The sequence below is a fragment of the Ursus arctos genome, chromosome X, assembly GCF_023065955.2.
Source record: "Ursus arctos isolate Adak ecotype North America chromosome X, UrsArc2.0, whole genome shotgun sequence".
Classification (NCBI taxonomy): domain Eukaryota; kingdom Metazoa; phylum Chordata; class Mammalia; order Carnivora; family Ursidae; genus Ursus; species Ursus arctos.
In genome coordinates this window covers 90,628,584-90,647,244 of record NC_079873.1, presented here as the reverse complement: position 1 = coordinate 90,647,244, position 18,661 = coordinate 90,628,584, and the positions used below count along the sequence as shown (strand labels likewise).

The following is an 18,661-nucleotide window of genomic DNA, read 5'->3' as shown; positions in this document are numbered from 1 at the left end:
CCCTTCAATTTAAAATACAAATATCATTTTCTGTAGTGAAGCTTTGATGGCATCTTTACATAGTCACGATATGAGTCTCATGAATTTTCAGGAAGCAAAATCAACCATACTTACAGTATAACAGAAACCATTTTAGGATGCCAAGTGGCCCCGACTTGGGGCAAGAATCAAGAACAGAGGATGAAGACTTAGTCTGGAGACCATCAATGAAAGGAAGATGGGTGAGCTACAAAACTCTAACAAGTACAAATCTGTATTATTGAAGAATGGATGGGACCCTGGAGAAGAGGGACCGGACATGGCTCACCGGAATCTCCTGATGCTCACAGACTGTCCCCTGAACCAGGCTCTGTTGCTTCAGTTTATATGCACACACGGAGGAATGTACAGGCTGAAGTGAACAGCCAGACTTGAATTCCAGGAACCTTACGTCGCATTTGTAACCTCGGGGTTCAGCTCTTACATACACTCACTCACTGTCCAAACAGATCATGGCCCCAAGAAGCTTTTGAAGATACTTAATCCAGTGTGAGATCAAAATCCATTTGAATGTATGAAAATTGACACGTCCTTCTCCATCCCAGTGATCTGTGAGACCTGATGCCCAGAAATGCCCCATTGCTTCTGTGATGGGAGCACAGGGCAAGTCGATGTAGACTGCTCACAAAAGATGGTATCCATCACCAACTAATGACCTACCTCTTGCCATCAAGTGGGCAAAACTGACCAGAAAATTTCAAATACACATAGGATTTAACCACAAAACCTTTCCCTGAAACACACACACTATTCAAATGGCATTATTTGAAGTGCCTGATAAGTCAATGCTGGAAACAGCCGTGCTTAAAATCACACTGTGAAGTTTCGTGAAACCAAGGCTATGCATATCCTCTTTGATTATCCTATAAATGATGTTCCAACAAAACAAATTCTTCAATATCAAAAAAACCAGAATGAACTCAGTTTCTCTGCAAACGCATATGTGTATGCTATAATATCGAAAGCATCCTCATTAAACCTACAACCTAACAATGAAAATCAATACAGCCTCCAATACTAATACACTAAATGAAAACAAAAAACTGATCATACCTCATAATATATAAAATTGCTGAAAACCTATAAGGGAAAAAAAAGCATAAAAAAGAACCGAAACATGAAAACAAGATGTACAGACTATTACTATGTACACAAAAGGGCTTCTTCCAAAAAAAAAAACAACAAACCTAAAAATGCTGACATTTCGCACCACGCAAGCTAAACATAAAATGTTTAACAACTGCACAAAAATGTGTCATTTACCAACCTACATTATACAGCTTTACCCAAAAGAGAGCATTACTGGGACTTCTCCATACTCCCCCTGTCATTCTCTGAAGCAAACCAAGTTGCCTACGGGAGCTCTGACGTCGGGGCACTCAAGAGGTAGGACTAACAGGCACTTCGTCTCCTCCTCCGCACCCAAGGCTGAAACCCCCCCTCTCCATTCTCTGAAGCATGGCACCCGCCCTAGGGATTCCCTTCACAATACACAGCAAAGGCCAGAACATACTCAGAACACAGCGAGGAGCCACAGAAGAACCCCAACGGGAGATGGGCCCCACGGGAAGGAAGCGCCTGGCTCCAAGAGCAGTCAACGGCCCGGATGTTCCGGATCACGACCGCGCCAAGAGAGGGTAACGCCGTCGGCCCCTCGCTGAAGTGGGATGGCCTTGGGTTCGCAGCCAGCTCGCCCAGCAGAGGCCGGCCAAGGTCCCCAAGGTCCCCCACGGTGCCCAGGTCGGGACTGGTGAAAGAGGCTCCGGACATCCTGCCCGGGGACCTCCCGGCCCTCAAAGCCTCAGCCTCCGCAGTCACCGCATCGACGCCCAATTGACCACCTGCAGTCAAGAGTAGGCCAGCAAAGCCCTTGCTCCTAGCCGCGGGGCGGGGGTGAACCACGTCCTCCCCTCCGCGTGGGTACCCCAGAGGGCGGGCAGGGCCGTCAACGGTTGCGGGTGCGGCAGTTGGCGCCGGGCTCTCTGGCAACGGCTGGGGGAAATGGAGATTCCGGAGGTCAATAGGCAATACCGATGTGGTGGGGGGGGGGGGTGGTGGCCGGCCGGGGGGGCGGGGGGCTACGGCGGGCGGCGGTTGGCCAAGAAGCAGGTGAGCGACAAAGGTCCAGGGACTGAGGCCTCTTGATCCCCTGCTCAAACCGCCCGCCCCCGCCCCCCACCAAGGAGCCGACGGCGGTTTTTCCGGGACGGTGACGTGGTGTGAGGGAGGAGAAGCGGCAATTGGCTGCCTTCAGGACTCGGTGGGGGTACTGGACTCGGTGGGGGTACTGGGGATAGCGGCCTGTGCGGCTGCGGGGTTGAGAGGCGGGGGCGGGGAACGTGCCCAAACGCACGCGGAGTGGAAGCCGGTGGGTGGGGGGTGGGTGTGGGGGGGGGGGAAGGCTCGCCCCACCCCGGACCCTCTTCCACGTGTGTGTCAGCTATCGGGACAGCCCGGCTCTCCACGAAGGTCGGCCCCGATGATCCAGAGCGGGAGCCTCCTTCGGGCCATGGGCAGACGGGCGCCTGACTGCGGGTGCATCTGTGGGTGCATCGGGGCAAAAGGGGCGGGGCCCCTGCCCAGGGGTGCCGCAGCCCGGCCCTTTCGGCCGACTCTCCACACTGATCGGTTGACGGCGGGCATCGAAGCAGGTGTGGCAATGGGACGCTGAGCCAGCGGGCCATTCCTTGTCACTGCCCTGAACACTCTGGTGGGATGTTGGTGAAGGAGGCCCAGACACTGAAGCGGGCCGATCCAGAGGCCTTGGCAGACGCAAGTCTCCGCCTAGACTTGACCGAGGGAGCACTGGGGTGTGCCTCTCGGCCAGAGAGGGGGAAGCCCCGGGAGATGGCACCGCAGCTGCCCGGTCTGCGTCAGGCAACCGCTCTTTGGGCCCCGGACGTGGTCGTGGTGGTGCTGTGGGGGGTGGGGGGGCGACGAGTGGGTGCGGCGGTGCGGGGAGGCTGCTGCTGCTGCTCTTGCTTCCACTTTCGCTACTCCCGGGACCGGCCTGTCCTTTCAGGACTCCGCTCCACGCCCCACCGTCGCACCGCCCCTCCTCCCGAGTCAACCTCAAGGCCCCTTGACACGGGGTGGCCAGGACGCACACGTGATCCTCGAACCGGACACAGGGACATCGGGGTCCCGCCACCACGCCCCCACCCCCCAGCCCTGGCAAAGGCGGCGGCCCCCAAATGCCCCTGCCGGTGTCGGTCTTTGGCGGGGCTTGCAGGGCCCCGGGTCCGCACAGGCCAATGCCGCTCTCGCCCCTAGGGGAGGGGGCACGCGGCCAAACGCCCAAGGGCCAGACGCCCAGCGCCCCTGGCCCCGCCCAGACATGGCGGCCACCAGGGTCCCGAGCCTTGGCTTCCCGTGGCCAACCCGCAGGGCACCGGCAGCCTGCGCTCTGTCCCGCTAGCCGTCCGTGGAGCCTCCCAGGTTGCCCGGGACAGCTCTGCACCTCGGGGCAGTTGGGGGGGGTAGGACGGAGGGCCCGTCTCCCGACCCGGCTGCGACTCCCATGTCACTCCACCCGGGAAGAGGCAGCGCGGGGCTCAAGGGATCCCCAACGAGTTCCGCTTGATGGCAGTATTGCACCACGCATGCCAACCGGCCCTTCCCCCAGGGCCTCTCCCTCCGCCCTTTGCCGAAGAAAAAAGGCCGAGCCCTGTCCACCCTGGCTCCAACATGGCGGCTCCCGCGTCTCCGCCACTCCGCCTCTCTCCTGGGGGCGCACACCCCCGCTCTTGACTTTGCGTGGAGACGAGCCTCGTCCCCTCTGCTTCCCCTTAGCCTGCCTCCCAGCCCAAACACCGAGGGCGAGGCTCCGCGAGGCCCAGCGACGTTCACCAAGGCTCCCGGCAGTGGCCACGAGCCCGTGCGGCACTCCATCGCTACCCACGCACCCCTGCAGCACACCTCAGGGGACACACTGGTTTGGTTTCCTTTGCTTTGGTCTGGTCTGGTCTGGTCTTGCCGTGGGCCCAGAGCCCCAGCCACCCCCAGCAAGTCGGTACCCGGTCCTCGGTCAGAACTCCCGGAGAGGCCAGCCTGACCCCGAGGCCCCCAGCGGCCAGACGCGAGGGGCGGCAGCGGCCCGCGGGCACCGGCCGTGGAGTCGACAATGAGGTCCACCTCCCGCGGCCAGAGGACTGAGGGGTCCCAAACACCTTCGCTTCGCCCCTGGCCTCAAGTCGACCCCACCCCCACTCGCCCGGGGATTCCGAGGAGGACCTTGGCCCACCCGGGCCAGTGTGGAGGGCGGCCTGGAGCCCCCCACGGTCGCCAAAGCGGCTCCGTGCCTGCTCCGGCCTCCATCTCCGGACAGCTCCCAACGGCTGCCACGCGAGGGGCAGGCCAGGGAGGGGCAAGCCGCACGTGCGCCCACGCTCTCGAGGACCCGCGCCTTTCCCGGCCCAGCGGTACCAGGCCCACGCACGACACTGCTGCCCTTCTTGCCCGTCAGTCGGCCCAGATCCTACGGTGGACACCTCACGGTCATGTCCAGTGCACCCAGACAACCCGCCTCTCATGCCTGGGACATAACAGAAGCCAGAAGCACGCACCCACCCACCCTTGCACACAGACTCACTCGCTCACATTCTCTCACACAAACACACCACCCACACGTTAGGGAACACTTAGACTCTCGCAAAATGCACACTACACTCACTCCCAAGAACAGGTAGGAACGCGGACACACACGCCCCCCCCACACACACCCAGTGTCCCCCAGGAAAGAAGGGAGACCACAGCTGCACCTCACCCTTTTCATCCTCAGGAGGTGACCTACACACCCCACAGCAAGCGCCCCAGCAGGTGAATGATGGATGTCTGCTGCTACCCCTGGCTGATTGCCCAAGGGCAGAAGGGTGCACCTGTCATCCAGGCGGACCGCTCTCCCTGCTCTAGTCCCGCTTCAACCCTTGGGGAACACTTTCGCTTTCTGCCCTACAAACGGAATAGGCCGCTTCTCCCCCCAAAAGTCTGGCCTGAGAGGCTCACCGCCTCATCCTTCCTAGGGCAGGAGTGGATATTCCATCCCACCTGTGGAAGCAACAGGCCCACTCACGACATTCTCCCCTCCCCCCCCCCCCACCAGGGGCCGTCTCCAGGTCTGGAGGGTCCTTTTGGTCCCTTCCCACGTGTCAGTTCTACCACCCCTTGGACACAAACCCTGCTCCCTTGGGAGACTCACGCCCCGAGAGCAGGGGCTGCGGCTGGGGCTGGGAGGGGCGGGGGGGGGGGGGGGGGGGGCTGGAGAAAGGACCGCAGCGGAGGGGCCCTGTTCTGTGAACTTGGAGACATGCGTTTGGCAAACAGATGCATCCTCCCCAAGATATCCTGGCACCAGCCAAGTCGGACGTGGTCCGATGGCATGCGTCCAGGCACGCCACCCCTGTCGGCCCCCCAGGGCCCATGTGAAAGAGACTAGGGCGGCCGGTGGTTGCCAGAAGGCGACGAGCGTCCGCCGCCCCGCTCAGGGCTGCCTGCGCCTCCGCGACACTCTCCTCTGACACGCGCTCGGCCCGGGCAGGCCTCACATCCAAAGGGTCATCCCGGACACTCTCGCCCGGCAGGCCTTCCAAACTGGCTGGCAGACAGTTGGACTCCACGCGCCCCCCCCTCCCCCCGCCACACCACCCCGGCTCCCCCAGGTTGAAACCCCCAGTTTCCATGTGCGAGGAGTGCCACCCTCCCTAGGGATTCCCGCCAGACCACAGAGCAAAGACCTGAGCACCCTCAGAGTGCAGGCAGGAGACACGGAAGACCCCCAAGGGGAGATGCGCCCCCACGGGAAGGAAGCGCCTGGCTCCAAGAGCAGTCAACGGCCCGGATGTTCGGGATCAGGACCGCGCCAAGAGAGGGTAACGCCGTCGGCCCCTCGCTGAGGTGGGATGGCCTTGGGTTCGCAGCCAGCTCGCCCAGCAGAGGCCGGCCAAGGTCCCCAAGGTCCCCCACGGTGCCCAGGTCGGGACTGGTGAAAGAGGCTCCGGACATCCTGCCCGGGGACCTCCCGGCCCTCAAAGCCTCAGCCTCCGCAGTCACCGCATCGACGCCCAATTGACCACCTGCAGTCAAGAGTAGGCCAGCAAAGCCCTTGCTCCTAGCCGCGGGGCGGGGGTGAACCACGTCCTCCCCTCCGCGTGGGTACCCCAGAGGGCGGGCAGGGCCGTCAACAGTTGCGGGTGCGGCAGTTGGCGCCGGGCTCTCTGGCAACGGCTGGGGGAAATGGAGATTCCGGAGGTCAATAGGCAATACCGATGTGGCGGGGGGGTGGGGGGGGGTGGCCGCCCGGGGGGCGGGGGGGGGTGGCCGGCCGGGGGGGGCGGGGGGCTACGGCGGGCGGCGGTTGGCCAAGAAGCAGGTGAGCGACAAAGGTCCAGGGACTGAGGCCTCTCGATCCCCTGCTCAAACCGCCCGCCCCCGCCCCCCACCAAGGAGCCCACGGCGGTTTTTCCGGGACGGTGACGTGGTGTGAGGGAGGAGAAGCGGCAATTGGCTGCCTTCAGGACTCGGTGGGGGTACTGGGGATAGCGGCCTGTGCGGCTGCGGGGTTGAGAGGCGGGGGCGGGGAATGTGCCCAAACGCACGCGGAGTGGAAGCCGGTGGGTGGGGGGTGGGTGTGTGTGGGGGGGGGAAGGCTCGCCCCACCCCGGACCCTCTTCCACGTGTGTGTCAGCTATCGGGACAGCCCGGCTCTCCACGAAGGTCGGCCCCGATGATCCAGAGCGGGAGCCTCCTTCGGGCCATGGGCAGACGGGCGCCTGACTGCGGGTGCATCTGTGGGTGCATCGGGGCAAAAGGGGCGGGGCCCCTGCCCAGGGGTGCCGCAGCCCGGCCCTTTCGGCCGACTCTCCACACTGATCGGTTGACGGCGGGCATCGAAGCAGGTGTGGCAATGGGACGCTGAGCCAGCGGGCCATTCCTTGTCACTGCCCTGAACACTCTGGTGGGATGTTGGTGAAGGAGGCCCAGACACTGAAGCGGGCCGATCCAGAGGCCTTGGCAGACGCAAGTCTCCGCCTAGACTTGACCGAGGGAGCACTGGGGTGTGCCTCTCGGCCAGAGAGGGGGAAGCCCCGGGAGATGGCACCGCAGCTGCCCGGTCTGCGTCAGGCAACCGCTCTTTGGGCCCCGGACGTGGTCGTGGTGGTGCTGTGGGGGGTGGGGGGGCGACGAGTGGGTGCGGCGGTGCGGGGAGGCTGCTGCTGCTGCTCTTGCTTCCACTTTCGCTACTCCCGGGACCGGCCTGTCCTTTCAGGACTCCGCTCCACGCCCCACCGTCGCACCGCCCCTCCTCCCGAGTCAACCTCAAGGCCCCTTGACACGGGGTGGCCAGGACGCACACGTGATCCTCGAACCGGACACAGGGACATCGGGGTCCCGCCACCACGCCCCCACCCCCCAGCCCTGGCAAAGGCGGCGGCCCCCAAATGCCCCTGCCGGTGTCGGTCTTTGGCGGGGCTTGCAGGGCCCCGGGTCCGCACAGGCCAATGCCGCTCTCGCCCCTAGGGGAGGGGGCACGCGGCCAAACGCCCAAGGGCCAGACGCCCAGCGCCCCTGGCCCCGCCCAGACATGGCGGCCACCAGGGTCCCGAGCCTTGGCTTCCCGTGGCCAACCCGCAGGGCACCGGCAGCCTGCGCTCTGTCCCGCTAGCCGTCCGTGGAGCCTCCCAGGTTGCCCGGGACAGCTCTGCACCTCGGGGCAGTTGGGGGGGTAGGACGGAGGGCCCGTCTCCCGACCCGGCTGCGACTCCCATGTCACTCCACCCGGGAAGAGGCAGCGCGGGGCTCAAGGGATCCCCAACGAGTTCCGCTTGATGGCAGTATTGCACCACGCATGCCAACCGGCCCTTCCCCCAGGGCCTCTCCCTCCGCCCTTTGCCGAAGAAAAAAGGCCGAGCCCTGTCCACCCTGGCTCCAACATGGCGGCTCCCGCGTCTCCGCCACTCCGCCTCTCTCCTGGGGGCGCACACCCCCGCTCTTGACTTTGCGTGGAGACGAGCCTCGTCCCCTCTGCTTCCCCTTAGCCTGCCTCCCAGCCCAAACACCGAGGGCGAGGCTCCGCGAGGCCCAGCGACGTTCACCAAGGCTCCCGGCAGTGGCCACGAGCCCGTGCGGCACTCCATCGCTACCCACGCACCCCTGCAGCACACCTCAGGGGACACACTGGTTTGGTTTCCTTTGCTTTGGTCTGGTCTGGTCTGGTCTTGCCGTGGGCCCAGAGCCCCAGCCACCCCCAGCAAGTCGGTACCCGGTCCTCGGTCAGAACTCCCGGAGAGGCCAGCCTGACCCCGAGGCCCCCAGCGGCCAGACGCGAGGGGCGGCAGCGGCCCGCGGGCACCGGCCGTGGAGTCGACAATGAGGTCCACCTCCCGCGGCCAGAGGACTGAGGGGTCCCAAACACCTTCGCTTCGCCCCTGGCCTCAAGTCGACCCCACCCCCACTCGCCCGGGGATTCCGAGGAGGACCTTGGCCCACCCGGGCCAGTGTGGAGGGCGGCCTGGAGCCCCCCACGGTCGCCAAAGCGGCTCCGTGCCTGCTCCGGCCTCCATCTCCGGACAGCTCCCAACGGCTGCCACGCGAGGGGCAGGCCAGGGAGGGGCAAGCCGCACGTGCGCCCACGCTCTCGAGGACCCGCGCCTTTCCCGGCCCAGCGGTACCAGGCCCACGCACGACACTGCTGCCCTTCTTGCCCGTCAGTCGGCCCAGATCCTACGGTGGACACCTCACGGTCATGTCCAGTGCACCCAGACAACCCGCCTCTCATGCCTGGGACATAACAGAAGCCAGAAGCACGCACCCACCCACCCTTGCACACAGACTCACTCGCTCACATTCTCTCACACAAACACACCACCCACACGTTAGGGAACACTTAGACTCTCGCAAAATGCACACTACACTCACTCCCAAGAACAGGTAGGAACGCGGACACACACGCCCCCCCCCACACACACCCAGTGTCCCCCAGGAAAGAAGGGAGACCACAGCTGCACCTCACCCTTTTCATCCTCAGGAGGTGACCTACACACCCCACAGCAAGCGCCCCAGCAGGTGAATGATGGATGTCTGCTGCTACCCCTGGCTGATTGCCCAAGGGCAGAAGGGTGCACCTGTCATCCAGGCGGACCGCTCTCCCTGCTCTAGTCCCGCTTCAACCCTTGGGGAACACTTTCGCTTTCTGCCCTACAAACGGAATAGGCCGCTTCTCCCCCCAAAAGTCTGGCCTGAGAGGCTCACCGCCTCATCCTTCCTAGGGCAGGAGTGGATATTCCATCCCACCTGTGGAAGCAACAGGCCCACTCACGACATTCTCCCCTCCCCCCCCCCCCCCACCAGGGGCCGTCTCCAGGTCTGGAGGGTCCTTTTGGTCCCTTCCCACGTGTCAGTTCTACCACCCCTTGGACACAAACCCTGCTCCCTTGGGAGACTCACGCCCCGAGAGCAGGGGCTGCGGCTGGGGCTGGGAGGGGCGGGGGGGGGGGGGGGGCTGGAGAAAGGACCGCAGCGGAGGGGCCCTGTTCTGTGAACTTGGAGACATGCGTTTGGCAAACAGATGCATCCTCCCCAAGATATCCTGGCACCAGCCAAGTCGGACGTGGTCCGATGGCATACGTCCAGGCACGCCACCCCTGTCGGCCCCCCAGGGCCCATGTGAAAGAGACTAGGGCGGCCGGTGGTTGCCAGAAGGCGACGAGCGTCCGCCGCCCCGCTCAGGGCTGCCTGCGCCTCCGCGACACTCTCCTCTGACACGCGCTCGGCCCGGGCAGGCCTCACATCCAAAGGGTCATCCCGGACACTCTCGCCCGGCAGGCCTTCCAAACTGGCTGGCAGACAGTTGGACTCCACGCGCCCCCCCCTCCCCCCGCCACACCACCCCGGCTCCCCCAGGTTGAAACCCCCAGTTTCCATGTGCGAGGAGTGCCACCCTCCCTAGGGATTCCCGCCAGACCACAGAGCAAAGACCTGAGCACCCTCAGAGCGCAGGCAGGAGACACGGAAGACCCCCAAGGGGAGATGCGCCCCCACGGGAAGGAAGCGCCTGGCTCCAAGAGCAGTCAACGGCCCGGATGTTCGGGATCAGGACCGCGCCAAGAGAGGGTAACGCCGTCGGCCCCCTCGCTGAGGTGGGATGGCCTTGGGTTCGCAGCCAGCTCGCCCAGCAGAGGCCGGCCAAGGTCCCCAAGGTCCCCCACGGTGCCCAGGTCGGGACTGGTGAAAGAGGCTCCGGACATCCTGCCCGGGGACCTCCCGGCCCTCAAAGCCTCAGCCTCCGCAGTCACCGCATCGACGCCCAATTGACCACCTGCAGTCAAGAGTAGGCCAGCAAAGCCCTTGCTCCTAGCCGCGGGGCGGGGGTGAACCACGTCCTCCCCTCCGCGTGGGTACCCCAGAGGGCGGGCAGGGCCGTCAACGGTTGCGGGTGCGGCAGTTGGCGCCGGGCTCTCTGGCAACGGCTGGGGGAAATGGAGATTCCGGAGGTCAATAGGCAATACCGATGTGGCGGGGGGGTGGGGGGGGGGTGGGGGGGTGGCCGCCCGGGGGGCGGGGGGGGGGTGGCCGGCCGGGGGGGGCGGGGGGCTACGGCGGGCGGCGGTTGGCCAAGAAGCAGGTGAGCGACAAAGGTCCAGGGACTGAGGCCTCTCGATCCCCTGCTCAAACCGCCCGCCCCCGCCCCCCACCAAGGAGCCCACGGCGGTTTTTCCGGGACGGTGACGTGGTGTGAGGGAGGAGAAGCGGCAATTGGCTGCCTTCAGGACTCGGTGGGGGTACTGGGGATAGCGGCCTGTGCGGCTGCGGGGTTGAGAGGCGGGGGCGGGGAATGTGCCCAAACGCACGCGGAGTGGAAGCCGGTGGGTGGGGGGTGGGTGTGTGTGGGGGGGGGAAGGCTCGCCCCACCCCGGACCCTCTTCCACGTGTGTGTCAGCTATCGGGACAGCCCGGCTCTCCACGAAGGTCGGCCCCGATGATCCAGAGCGGGAGCCTCCTTCGGGCCATGGGCAGACGGGCGCCTGACTGCGGGTGCATCTGTGGGTGCATCGGGGCAAAAGGGGCGGGGCCCCTGCCCAGGGGTGCCGCAGCCCGGCCCTTTCGGCCGACTCTCCACACTGATCGGTTGACGGCGGGCATCGAAGCAGGTGTGGCAATGGGACGCTGAGCCAGCGGGCCATTCCTTGTCACTGCCCTGAACACTCTGGTGGGATGTTGGTGAAGGAGGCCCAGACACTGAAGCGGGCCGATCCAGAGGCCTTGGCAGACGCAAGTCTCCGCCTAGACTTGACCGAGGGAGCACTGGGGTGTGCCTCTCGGCCAGAGAGGGGGAAGCCCCGGGAGATGGCACCGCAGCTGCCCGGTCTGCGTCAGGCAACCGCTCTTTGGGCCCCGGACGTGGTCGTGGTGGTGCTGTGGGGGGGTGGGGGGGCGACGAGTGGGTGCGGCGGTGCGGGGAGGCTGCTGCTGCTGCTCTTGCTTCCACTTTCGCTACTCCCGGGACCGGCCTGTCCTTTCAGGACTCCGCTCCACGCCCCACCGTCGCACCGCCCCTCCTCCCGAGTCAACCTCAAGGCCCCTTGACACGGGGTGGCCAGGACGCACACGTGATCCTCGAACCGGACACAGGGACATCGGGGTCCCGCCACCACGCCCCCACCCCCCAGCCCTGGCAAAGGCGGCGGCCCCCAAATGCCCCTGCCGGTGTCGGTCTTTGGCGGGGCTTGCAGGGCCCCGGGTCCGCACAGGCCAATGCCGCTCTCGCCCCTAGGGGAGGGGGCACGCGGCCAAACGCCCAAGGGCCAGACGCCCAGCGCCCCTGGCCCCGCCCAGACATGGCGGCCACCAGGGTCCCGAGCCTTGGCTTCCCGTGGCCAACCCGCAGGGCACCGGCAGCCTGCGCTCTGTCCCGCTAGCCGTCCGTGGAGCCTCCCAGGTTGCCCGGGACAGCTCTGCACCTCGGGGCAGTTGGGGGGGTAGGACGGAGGGCCCGTCTCCCGACCCGGCTGCGACTCCCATGTCACTCCACCCGGGAAGAGGCAGCGCGGGGCTCAAGGGATCCCCAACGAGTTCCGCTTGATGGCAGTATTGCACCACGCATGCCAACCGGCCCTTCCCCCAGGGCCTCTCCCTCCGCCCTTTGCCGAAGAAAAAAGGCCGAGCCCTGTCCACCCTGGCTCCAACATGGCGGCTCCCGCGTCTCCGCCACTCCGCCTCTCTCCTGGGGGCGCACACCCCCGCTCTTGACTTTGCGTGGAGACGAGCCTCGTCCCCTCTGCTTCCCCTTAGCCTGCCTCCCAGCCCAAACACCGAGGGCGAGGCTCCGCGAGGCCCAGCGACGTTCACCAAGGCTCCCGGCAGTGGCCACGAGCCCGTGCGGCACTCCATCGCTACCCACGCACCCCTGCAGCACACCTCAGGGGACACACTGGTTTGGTTTCCTTTGCTTTGGTCTGGTCTGGTCTGGTCTTGCCGTGGGCCCAGAGCCCCAGCCACCCCCAGCAAGTCGGTACCCGGTCCTCGGTCAGAACTCCCGGAGAGGCCAGCCTGACCCCGAGGCCCCCAGCGGCCAGACGCGAGGGGCGGCAGCGGCCCGCGGGCACCGGCCGTGGAGTCGACAATGAGGTCCACCTCCCGCGGCCAGAGGACCGAGGGGTCCCAAACACCTTCGCTTCGCCCCTGGCCTCAAGTCGACCCCACCCCCACTCGCCCGGGGATTCCGAGGAGGACCTTGGCCCACCCGGGCCAGTGTGGAGGGCGGCCTGGAGCCCCCCACGGTCGCCAAAGCGGCTCCGTGCCTGCCCCGGCCTCCATCTCCGGACAGCTCCCAACGGCTGCCACGCGAGGGGCAGGCCAGGGAGGGGCAAGCCGCACGTGCGCCCACGCTCTCGAGGACCCGCGCCTTTCCCGGCCCAGCGGTACCAGGCCCACGCACGACACTGCTGCCCTTCTTGCCCGTCAGTCGGCCCAGATCCTACGGTGGACACCTCACGGTCATGTCCAGTGCACCCAGACAACCCGCCTCTCATGCCTGGGACATAACAGAAGCCAGAAGCACGCACCCACCCACCCTTGCACACAGACTCACTCGCTCACATTCTCTCACACAAACACACCACCCACACGTTAGGGAACACTTAGACTCTCGCAAAATGCACACTACACTCACTCCCAAGAACAGGTAGGAACGCGGACACACACGCCCCCCCCACACACACCCAGTGTCCCCCAGGAAAGAAGGGAGACCACAGCTGCACCTCACCCTTTTCATCCTCAGGAGGTGACCTACACACCCCACAGCAAGCGCCCCAGCAGGTGAATGATGGATGTCTGCTGCTACCCCTGGCTGATTGCCCAAGGGCAGAAGGGTGCACCTGTCATCCAGGCGGACCGCTCTCCCTGCTCTAGTCCCGCTTCAACCCTTGGGGAACACTTTCGCTTTCTGCCCTACAAACGGAATAGGCCGCTTCTCCCCCCAAAAGTCTGGCCTGAGAGGCTCACCGCCTCATCCTTCCTAGGGCAGGAGTGGATATTCCATCCCACCTGTGGAAGCAACAGGCCCACTCACGACATTCTCCCCTCCCCCCCCCCCCACCAGGGGCCGTCTCCAGGTCTGGAGGGTCCTTTTGGTCCCTTCCCACGTGTCAGTTCTACCACCCCTTGGACACAAACCCTGCTCCCTTGGGAGACTCACGCCCCGAGAGCAGGGGCTGCGGCTGGGGCTGGGAGGGGCGGGGGGGGGGGGGGGGGCTGGAGAAAGGACCGCAGCGGAGGGGCCCTGTTCTGTGAACTTGGAGACATGCGTTTGGCAAACAGATGCATCCTCCCCAAGATATCCTGGCACCAGCCAAGTCGGACGTGGTCCGATGGCATGCGTCCAGGCACGCCACCCCTGTCGGCCCCCCAGGGCCCATGTGAAAGAGACTAGGGCGGCCGGTGGTTGCCAGAAGGCGACGAGCGTCCGCCGCCCCGCTCAGGGCTGCCTGCGCCTCCGCGACACTCTCCTCTGACACGCGCTCGGCCCGGGCAGGCCTCACATCCAAAGGGTCATCCCGGACACTCTCGCCCGGCAGGCCTTCCAAACTGGCTGGCAGACAGTTGGACTCCACGCACCCCCCCCCCCTCCCCCCGCCACACCACCCCGGCTCCCCCAGGTTGAAACCCCCCAGTTTCCATGTGCGAGGAGTGCCACCCTCCCTAGGGATTCCCGCCAGACCACAGAGCAAAGACCTGAGCACCCTCAGAGCGCAGGCAGGAGACACGGAAGACCCCCAAGGGGAGATGCGCCCCCCACGGGAAGGAAGCGCCTGGCTCCAAGAGCAGTCAACGGCCCGGATGTTCGGGATCAGGACCGCGCCAAGAGAGGGTAACGCCGTCGGCCCCTCGCTGAGGTGGGATGGCCTTGGGTTCGCAGCCAGCTCGCCCAGCAGAGGCCGGCCAAGGTCCCCAAGGTCCCCCCACGGTGCCCAGGTCGGGACTGGTGAAAAGAGGCTCCGGACATCCTGCCCGGGGACCTCCCGGCCCTCAAAGCCTCAGCCTCCCGCAGTCACCGCATCGACGCCCAATTGACCACCTGCAGTCAAGAGTAGGCCAGCAAAGCCCTTGCTCCTAGCCGCGGGGCGGGGGTGAACCACGTCCTCCCCTCCGCGTGGGTACCCCAGAGGGCGGGCAGGGCCGTCAACAGTTGCGGGTGCGGCAGTTGGCGCCGGGCTCTCTGGCAACGGCTTGGGGGAAATGGAGATTCCGGAGGTCAATAGGCAATACCGATGTGGCGGGGGGGTGGGGGGGGGTGGTGGGGGTGGCCGCCCGGGGGGCGGGGGGGGGGGGTGGCCGGCCGGGGGGGGGCGGGGGGCTACGGCGGGCGGCGGTTGGCCAAGAAGCAGGTGAGCGACAAAGGTCCAGGGGACTGAGGCCTCTCGATCCCCCTGCTCAAACCGCCCGCCCCCGCCCCCCCACCAAGGAGCCCACGGCGGTTTTTCCGGGACGGTGACGTGGTGTGAGGGAGGAGAAGCGGCAATTGGCTGCCTTCAGGACTCGGTGGGGGTACTGGGGATAGCGGCCTGTGCGGCTGCGGGGTTGAGAGGCGGGGGCGGGGGAATGTGCCCAAACGCACGCGGAGTGGAAGCCGGTGGGTGGGGGGTGGGTTGTGTGTGGGGGGGGGAAGGCTCGCCCCCCACCCCGGACCCTCTTCCACGTGTGTGTCAGCTATCGGGACAGCCCGGCTCTCCACGAAGGTCGGCCCCGATGATCCAGAGCGGGAGCCTCCTTCGGGCCATGGGCAGACGGGGCGCCTGACTGCGGGTGCATCTGTGGGTGCATCGGGGCAAAAGGGGCGGGGCCCCTGCCCAGGGGTGCCGCAGGCCCGGCCCTTTCGGCCGACTCTCCACACTGATCGGTTGACGGCGGGCATCGAAGCAGGTGTGGCAATGGGACGCTGAGCCAGCGGGCCATTCCTTGTCACTGCCCTGAACACTCTGGTGGGATGTTGGTTGAAGGAGGCCCAGACACTGAAGCGGGCCGATCCAGAGGCCTTGGCAGACGCAAGTCTCCGCCTAGACTTGACCGAGGGAGCACTGGGGTGTGCCTCTCGGCCAGAGAGGGGGAAGCCCCGGGAGATGGCACCGCAGCTGCCCGGTCTGCGTCAGGCAACCGCTCTTTGGGCCCCGGACGTGGTCGTGGTGGTGCTGTGGGGGGTGGGGGGGGCGACGAGTGGGTGCGGCGGTGCGGGGAGGCTGCTGCTGCTGCTCTTGCTTCCACTTTCGCTACTCCCGGGACCGGCCTGTCCTTTCAGGACTCCCGCTCCACGCCCCACCGTCGCACCGCCCCTCCTCCCGAGTCAACCTCAAGGCCCCTTGACACGGGGTGGCCAGGACGCACACGTGGATCCTCGAACCGGACACAGGGACATCGGGGTCCCGCCACCACGCCCCCACCCCCCCAGCCCTGGCAAAGGCGGCGGCCCCCAAATGCCCCTGCCGGTTGTCGGTCTTTGGCGGGGGCTTGCAGGGCCCCGGGTCCGCACAGGCCAATGCCGCTCTCGCCCCTAGGGGGAGGGGGCACGCGGCCAAACGCCCAAGGGCCAGACGCCCAGCGCCCCTGGCCCCGCCCAGACATGGCGGCCACCAGGGGTCCCGAGCCTTGGCTTCCCGTGGCCAACCCCGCAGGGCACCGGCAGCCTGCGCTCTGTCCCGCTAGCCGTCCGTGGAGCCTCCCAGGTTGCCCGGGACAGCTCTGCACCTCGGGGCAGTTGGGGGGGTAGGACGGAGGGCCCGTCTCCCGACCCGGCTGCGACTCCCATGTCACTCCACCCGGGAAGAGGCAGCGCGGGGCTCAAGGGATCCCCAACGAGTTCCGCTTGATGGCAGTATTGCACCACGCATGCCAACCGGCCCTTCCCCCCAGGGCCTCTCCCTCCGCCCTTTGCCGAAGAAAAAAGGCCGAGCCCTGTCCACCCTGGCTCCAACATGGCGGCTCCCGCGTCTCCGCCACTCCGCCTCTCTCCTGGGGGGCGCACACCCCCGCTCTTGACTTTGCGTGGAGACGAGCCTCGTCCCCTCTGCTTCCCCTTAGCCCTGCCTCCCAGCCCAAACACCGAGGGCGAGGCTCCGCGAGGCCCAGCGACGTTCACCAAGGCTCCCGGCAGTGGCCACGAGCCCGTGCGGCACTCCATCGCTACCCACGCACCCCTGCAGCACACCTCAGGGGACACACTGGTTTGGTTTCCTTTGCTTTGGTCTGGTCTGGTCTGGTCTTGCCGTGGGCCCAGAGCCCCAGCCACCCCCAGCAAGTCGGTACCCCCGGTCCTCGGTCAGAACTCCCGGAGAGGCCAGCCTGACCCCGAGGCCCCCAGCGGCCAGACGCGAGGGGGCGGCAGCGGCCCGCGGGCACCGGCCGTGGAGTCGACAATGAGGGTCCACCTCCCGCGGCCAGAGGACCGAGGGGTCCCAAACACCTTCGCTTCGCCCCTGGCCTCAAGTCGACCCCACCCCCACTCGCCCGGGGATTCCGAGGAGGACCTTGGCCCACCCGGGCCAGTGTGGAGGGCGGCCTGGAGCCCCCCACGGGTCGCCAAAGCGGCTCCGTGCCTGCCCGGCCTCCATCTCCGGACAGCTCCCAACGGCTGCCACGCGAGGGGCAGGCCAGGGAGGGGCAAGCCGCACGTGCGCCCACGCTCTCGAGGACCCGCGCCTTTCCCGGCCCAGCGGTACCAGGCCCACGCACGACACTGCTGCCCTTCTTGCCCGTCAGTCGGCCCAGATCCTACGGTGGACACCTCACGGTCATGTCCAGTGCACCCAGACAAACCCGCCTCTCATGCCTGGGACATAACAGAAGCCAGAAGCACGCACCCACCCACCCTTGCACACAGACTCACTCGCTCACATTCTCTCACACAAACACACCACCCACACGTTAGGGAACACTTAGACTCTCGCAAAATGCACACTACACTCACTCCCAAGAACAGGTAGGAACGCGGACACACACGCCCCCCCCCACACACACCCAGTGTCCCCCAGGAAAGAAGGGAGACCACAGCTGCACCTCACCCTTTTCATCCTCAGGAGGTGACCTACACACCCCACAGCAAGCGCCCCAGCAGGTGAATGATGGATGTCTGCTGCTACCCCTGGCTGATTGCCCAAGGGCAGAAGGGTGCACCTGTCATCCAGGCGGACCGCTCTCCCTGCTCTAGTCCCGCTTCAAACCCTTGGGGAACACTTTCGCTTTCTGCCCTACAAACGGAATAGGCCGCTTCTCCCCCCAAAAGTCTGGCCTGAGAGGCTCACCGCCTCATCCTTCCTAGGGCAGGAGTGGATATTCCATCCCACCTGTGGAAGCAACAGGCCCACTCACGACATTCTCCCCTCCCCCCCCCCCAACCAGGGGCCGTCTCCAGGTCTGGAGGGTCCTTTTGGTCCCTTCCCACGTGTCAGTTCTACCACCCCTTGGACACAAACCCTGCTCCCTTGGGAGACTCACGCCCCGAGAGCAGGGGCTGCGGCTGGGGCTGGGAGGGGCGGGGGGGGGGGGGCTGGAGAAAGGACCGCAGCGGAGGGGCCCTGTTCTGTGAACTTGGAGACATGCGTTTGGCAAAACAGATGCATCCTCCCCAAGATATCCTGGCACCAGCCAAGTCGGACGTGGTCCGATGGCATGCGTCCAGGCACGCCACCCCTGTCGGCCCCCCAGGGCCCATGTGAAAGAGACTAGGGCGGCCGGTGGTTGCCAGAAGGCGACGAGCGTCCGCCGCCCCCCGCTCAGGGCTGCCTGCGCCTCCGCGACACTCTCCCTCTGACACGCGCTCGGCCCGGGCAGGCCTCACATCCAAAGGGTCATCCCGGACACTCTCGCCCGGCAGGCCTTCCAAACTGGCTGGCAGACAGTTGGACTCCACGCGCCCCCCCCCTCCCCCCGCCACACCACCCCGGCTCCCCCAGGTTGAAACCCCCAGTTTCCATGTGCGAGGAGTGCCACCCTCCCTAGGGATTCCCGCCAGACCACAGAGCAAAGACCTGAGCACCCTCAGAGCGCAGGCAGGAGACACGGAAGACCCCCAAGGGGAGATGCGCCCCCACGGGAAGGAAGCGCCTGGCTCCAAGAGCAGTCAACGGCCCGGATGTTC

General features: G+C 65.8%; 1 protein-coding gene across 1 annotated transcript; it reads right to left on the bottom strand.

The window, feature by feature from the left end:
• Positions 1-1,509: 1,509 nt before the first annotated feature.
• LOC130542347 (collagen alpha-2(I) chain-like) lies at positions 1,510-9,957 on the bottom strand. Its single transcript, XM_057305596.1, has 11 exons — positions 9,630-9,957; positions 8,297-8,757; positions 7,444-7,550; positions 6,457-6,588; positions 6,194-6,261; positions 5,835-6,110; positions 5,390-5,632; positions 4,056-4,516; positions 3,202-3,308; positions 2,219-2,348; positions 1,510-2,031 (listed from the first exon to the last, which is right to left on the bottom strand). The coding sequence occupies exons 1-11, from the start codon at positions 9,955-9,957 to the stop codon at positions 1,510-1,512; spliced, it is 2,835 nt and encodes a 944-aa protein (XP_057161579.1).
• Between the last annotated feature and the right edge of the window lie 8,704 nt (positions 9,958-18,661).